The sequence below is a fragment of the Nannobrachium achirus genome (assembly GCF_963921795.1).
Source record: "Nannobrachium achirus genome assembly, contig: SCAFFOLD_131, whole genome shotgun sequence".
Classification (NCBI taxonomy): domain Eukaryota; kingdom Metazoa; phylum Chordata; class Actinopteri; order Myctophiformes; family Myctophidae; genus Nannobrachium; species Nannobrachium achirus.
This window is the reverse complement of record NW_027665004.1, coordinates 178,168-183,757: the sequence shown is the minus strand read 5'-3', so window position 1 is coordinate 183,757 and position 5,590 is coordinate 178,168. Positions and strand designations below refer to the sequence as shown.

Here is a 5,590-nt window from a genome sequence, read left to right as displayed (position 1 = left end):
GGTCCTTGGCATGAAAAACCTTCTGGTCTCAGGAGTCTTATTTAATTAACCCACATGTCAAAACTCTTTCTGAAGGTTAGGTGAGCTGTGACAGGTGGAACATGAACAACCACACTGCAGTGGCCTCATTTCTAATGAGTTTTTCCTGCGGTCCAGGCAATTCAGCAGCTGGTCACACATGCTGCTGCAAAAAGCATGGGCCAATTAGCCACCACTTCTTCCCCTTGAATTGATTATTCTGGGGGAACCTAGGTGAAAAGGTGAAACTAAGCACAGCAGCCCTCAAAGGGGTCATAATGAAATGCAGGTTAGCATTCCACCCCGGTTAGCATTGACCAGCGTTGAAGTAATGGAATGTCGAACAAATGTTATGTCGCAAATTCGCAATATCGACACGCTCCCTGAAAAGACACAGTGGGACATTTTCAAGGAGGCAGCAAACATAAAGACATCACCAACTTGCAGGAATACACAGAGTCTGTTATTGGTGACATTAATAATTGTATCTAACTGTTATTAAGACCATCAATAAGAGAGACAATCACCAAACATTGGCTGACCAGAGAGGTCTGTTTGGGGAGTTTAAATCTGGGGACACGGCAGCATATACTGTAGGCTATAGACAAAACCTGATCAGGAGTAAGCGAAACAAAGAGGCTTGTATGGGCAAAACAACCACTACATGGGCAGGGGTTTCAGACAATAATGGTTGACCACAAAGACCCTTCATTATCGGACAGACTCAATGACTTTTACGCACGTTGTGAGGCTAACTTAACACCACCAACGAGGCACAGATCCCCAAACCATCCCCCAGTGAGCAGGTGCTGGGGCCTTCGCCGTCAGCCTTCCTGAGCTTGTGGTGAAGGTGTGAGTGTGCATCTATTCACAGGCACAGCCCCTCTCAGCCTGCAGACAGTTGTGCCCACTTGCCTCAAGAGCGTGTGCCCAAAGTCAAACCCAGCCGGCCTGAATGACTTACAGTAAGACCTGTGGCCCTTACACACCTATTAGTGATGTCATTTTTTGCACAGCTTGTTTTGCAGCACATCAGTGGTGTAAAGTAATTAAGTACATTTACTTCAGTACATTACAATTAAGTTATTTATACTTTACTGACTTTCCACTAATTTCATTAGTTGTTGCCAGACCCATGAAATGGGTAGGCCTACATAAGCAAATGTCGGTCCGGGTTTTCTATATAAAGGGTATATATGATGATGACATGATGATGACATGCCTACAAAAGGCATGATGTCATAAATGATGATGACAGACAGGGGGTTGGCAGAACCGGGGTCTGGCACAACCAGGTTGACCGCCAGACCCAGAGGGTCGGCCTACATAAGGCTTTGTCTGGCCGTCCTGTTTTTCTCCATAGATGGTCATGATGATGACATGATGATGACATGCCTACAAAAGGCCCGATCTTCAGACCGGACAACTTTGTCTTCGGCCAGACGGGTGCCGGCAACAACTGGGCCAAGGGCCACTACACTGAGGGGGTGGAGCTGCTGGACTCGGTCATGGACATGGTGAGGAAGGAGGCGGAGAACTGCGACTGCGTCCAGGGCTTCCAGCTCACCCAGTCGCTGGGCGGCGGCACCGGCTCGGGCCTGGGCACGCTGCTGATCAGCAAGATCCGCGAGGAGTACCCCGACCACATCATGAACACCTTCAGCGTGGCGCCCTCGCCCAAGGTGTCCGACGTGGTGGAGCCCTACAACGCCACGCTGTCCATGCACCAGCTGGTGGAGAACACGGACGAGACCTTCTGCATGGACAACGACGCGCTCTACGACATCTGTTTCCGCACGCTCAAGCTCACCACACCCACCTACGGCGACCTCAACCACCTAGTGTCGGCCAACATGAGCGGCGTCACCACCTGCCTGCGCTTCCCTGGCCAGCTCAACGCCGACCTGCGCAAGCTGGCCGTCAACATGATCCCCTTCCCCCGCCTGCACTTCTTCCTGCTGGGCTTCGCGCCGCTCACCAGCCACGGGAGCCAGCAGTACGTGCAGCTCACCGTGCAGATGTTCGACACGCGGGTCGCGGTGTGCGACCCGCGCCACGGCCGCTACCTCACCGTGGCGTCCATGTCCATGCGCGAGGTGCAGAACAAGAACGCCAGCTACTTCATCAAGTGGATCCCCAACAACAGCAAGATGTCCGTGTGCGACATCCCGCCGCGCAGCCTCAAGATGGCCTCCACCTTCATCGGCAACAGCACGTCCATCCAGGAGCTGTTCAAGCACATCTCGGAGCAGTTCACCGCCATGTTCCACCTCAAGGCCTACCTGCACTGGTACACGGGTGAGGGCATGGACGAGATGGAGTTCACGGAGGCCGAGAGTAACATGAACGACTTGATGTCAGACTCGGACCATCCTTCCAGTGAAGTTTTAAGACAGAAATGGTCACCTCTTTCGGTAGCAAAAGCAAATGTAAAGTCATTAGCACAAATGAAAAACGGACCAACAACACAGAATATAGAGATCTATTCTTGTATTGCAGAGGTGATAATGATTAAACAAGACACGTACATTTATAAATGTTGTCCTTCTCACAAATATAATATGAACATTTCTCCATTAGTTAATGGTAATTATTTTTGTACTGAATGTAATAAGGAGTATTATGAATTTAGAAACAAACTTTTACTTTCAGTTTTAATAAAGCAATCTGACACATGTTTATGGGTCACTTGCTTTGAGGACACAGCTCAAATTCTATTAGGTTGTACTACTGATTGCATAATAGATTGTACTGAGACGGAACCAGATATAATTGACTATATATTTCAAGGAGCATGTCAGACCTATATATTTAGTAATTTGGTCAAGAAAACCACATATAACAATACAGAACATTTCAGTACCACGGTCTTACATATCCAAGAACATGAACATGACGTGTGACAATCTATAATATTAACACCCAATGATTAGATAAGCTACACTTACAATTTATTTATTATGAACTCATAAAAAAGAAAGTAGGTTTTGTATTTATTTTTTATTTTATTTATTTACAGATTTTCATTTTAATATTTATTTTATTATTTATTTTATTTATTTACATTTCTTTATTTAAAATCTTTAAATAGATTTTTTATTTTTCAATCTCATAAGAAAATACAAATATAAGAACTTTTATTTAAATACCTTTTTTTAAGAACAGTCATTGCCAGACCCAGAGGGTCGGCCTACATAAGGCTTTGTCTGTCCTGTTTTTCTCCATAGATGGTCATGATGATGACATGATGATGACATGAGGGAGGGATAGACCGACAGACAAAGCCTTCATGTCATCACAATGACATGAGGGAGGGACAGACCGACAGACAAAGCAAAAGGCTTTGTCTGTCGGTCTGTCCCTCCCTCTTTTCTCCATATTTGGTCACAATGATGTCACAAATGATGATGACATGAGGGAGGGACAGACAGCCTATAAAGGGACAGACAGCCTATAAATGTACCATTAAATTTATAGGCCCAGAGGGTTGGCAGAACCGGGGTCTGGCACAACCAGGTTGACCTGGTCTAGTTTTTAACTACAGTATGCTCCACAAAAGTTGGGTGAAAAGCTGAGGCTGCTGAATGTGGACGATCCATCAAGATCGATCGATCGATAGATGCTTTATTTGTCCTTGCGGAAATTCTTTTTGCACCAAGCAGCCATCAGGACACACAAATCACAACAAATAATACACAAACACACGCATAGACAGATCATCAGAAAAAAAAGGCTATGGCACCTGCTTCCCGTTGTTCTTAACCTCATGTCTCAGAGGCAGCAGAGAGTCGGGGTCGACAGTCAAACACCTCAGTGAGCACACAGCATAGCATCCCTGAGCGCCCTGTTGTTCAGTCTGTGGACCCACGACTGCCCTGCCAAATTTGGCAATAATCACATCATCAAGTTCACTGAAGACACAACAGCGGTGGGACTCATTAGCGAGGATTAGGAGTCTGCTTACAGGAAGGAGGTGACACTATTGACATCATGGTGCAGTTCACACAATCTCTCTCTAAAATGTGGACAAAACAAAAGGGATGGCGATCGATTCCAGGGGAGCCAGCAACCTCCATCACACAACACTGACTGAACATTGGCATTTAATAATTTACAAATGAAGCACTGGAAATGCACAACAGCACTTTCTGTGCTGGTAAGTTTTTAAAGGACACTTTAAATGGCACTTTACATAATGCAGTATGTCATGTGCTAGTAACTCTCAGATGAACTGCAAGTCATATATATATATATATATATATATATATATATATATATATATATATATATATATACATACACTTTTTTTTTCTCTCTCCCATTCTCTTCAACATCTTTCTGGAGCGTATCATGACGGATGCCCTGGCAGACCATGAAGGAACTGTCAGCATAGGAGGCAGACCAATCACCAACCTCCGTTTTGTGGATGACATTGATGGGCTAGCTATCTGGAGAAGAAAAATAACTTGAGTCTTGACACCACCTCCCAAGCCTATGGAATGGAAATTCATGCAGAAAAAACAAAGATTATGACCAACAACAACAATGGCACCCATATGGAAAGATAAAAACATCAGTCTGGCATCAAAGGTGAGACTATACTGCGATCACTTGTCACCTCAATCTTCCTTTATGCTTGTGAAACATGGACCTGCCTTACAGCAGAACTGCAGATGAGAATACATAGCATAGAGATTAGATGCTATACAGAAGACCCATGGGTATCTCCTACACTCAACATGTCACAAACGAAGACGACCGGCAAAAGATCAGCCAAGCCATCGGCCCACATGATGATCTACTCTCCACTGTCATAAAGAGAAACCTGAGGTGGTGCGGGCATATCACCAGATCCTCAGGCCTTGCAAAACGATCCTGCAAGGCACCGTAAAAGGTGCCAGGACATGAGGGTGGCAAAAGTAAAGATGGGAAGATAATTATCGGAGAATGGACTCATGTTGAAACTCAGTGAGGCAATGAGAGCTGCCGCCTGCCGGGGACAGAGAGGGATGGAGAGAGCTGGTCAGCAGATGGTCTGTGGTGCCCCAACGACCCTCCGGGGTTAGGGATAGGTAGGTACATGTATGTACAGGATTTATTTGTCTGCTGTTTGTTGTGCTTTATATTTGGTGTTTTTATGATGATTTTTAGATGGTTTGATGTTAGTAATAATGCAGTGCAGCATACACTATAAGTGGCTGAAGGGGAACAGTATTCATATAGGCCTACTGTATGTAAGGGGGGAAATTGACAAATAAAGTGATTCTGATTAATCTTTCATCTATCCCCTGGACTTATGGGATTCAATCTCACTGCATGCACACTCTTAAAGGTAAACGTAACTATTAAACAAAAAATTACCATTTGGTTATGTTTGAACACTCTCGAGTTACAAACGGAACACTGTTCACTAAAGGAACACTGAGGATTTTACTGCAACTAATAATTAAGCTTATTCTACAGTTCTTCATTTAAAGTACTGTAATTATTGACATACTTACTATACTACTGCATAGTCTAATGCCACTTGTGCATCTCTCTAATGATGGGTTTTCATATAGGCTAATTTGGT

General features: G+C 44.7%; 1 protein-coding gene across 1 annotated transcript; it reads left to right on the top strand.

Annotated features, from left to right (window-relative positions):
* Window positions 1–1,409: 1,409 nt before the first annotated feature.
* On the top strand, window positions 1,410–3,848 carry LOC308280669 (tubulin beta-1 chain-like; the record flags this gene model as incomplete). The annotated part of the gene is made up of 2 exons (XM_080754994.1): window positions 1,410–2,374; window positions 3,794–3,848. 2 exons carry the CDS (start codon window positions 1,410–1,412, stop codon window positions 3,846–3,848), a joined length of 1,020 nt encoding a protein of 339 aa, XP_080611120.1.
* Window positions 3,849–5,590: the final 1,742 nt, after the last annotated feature.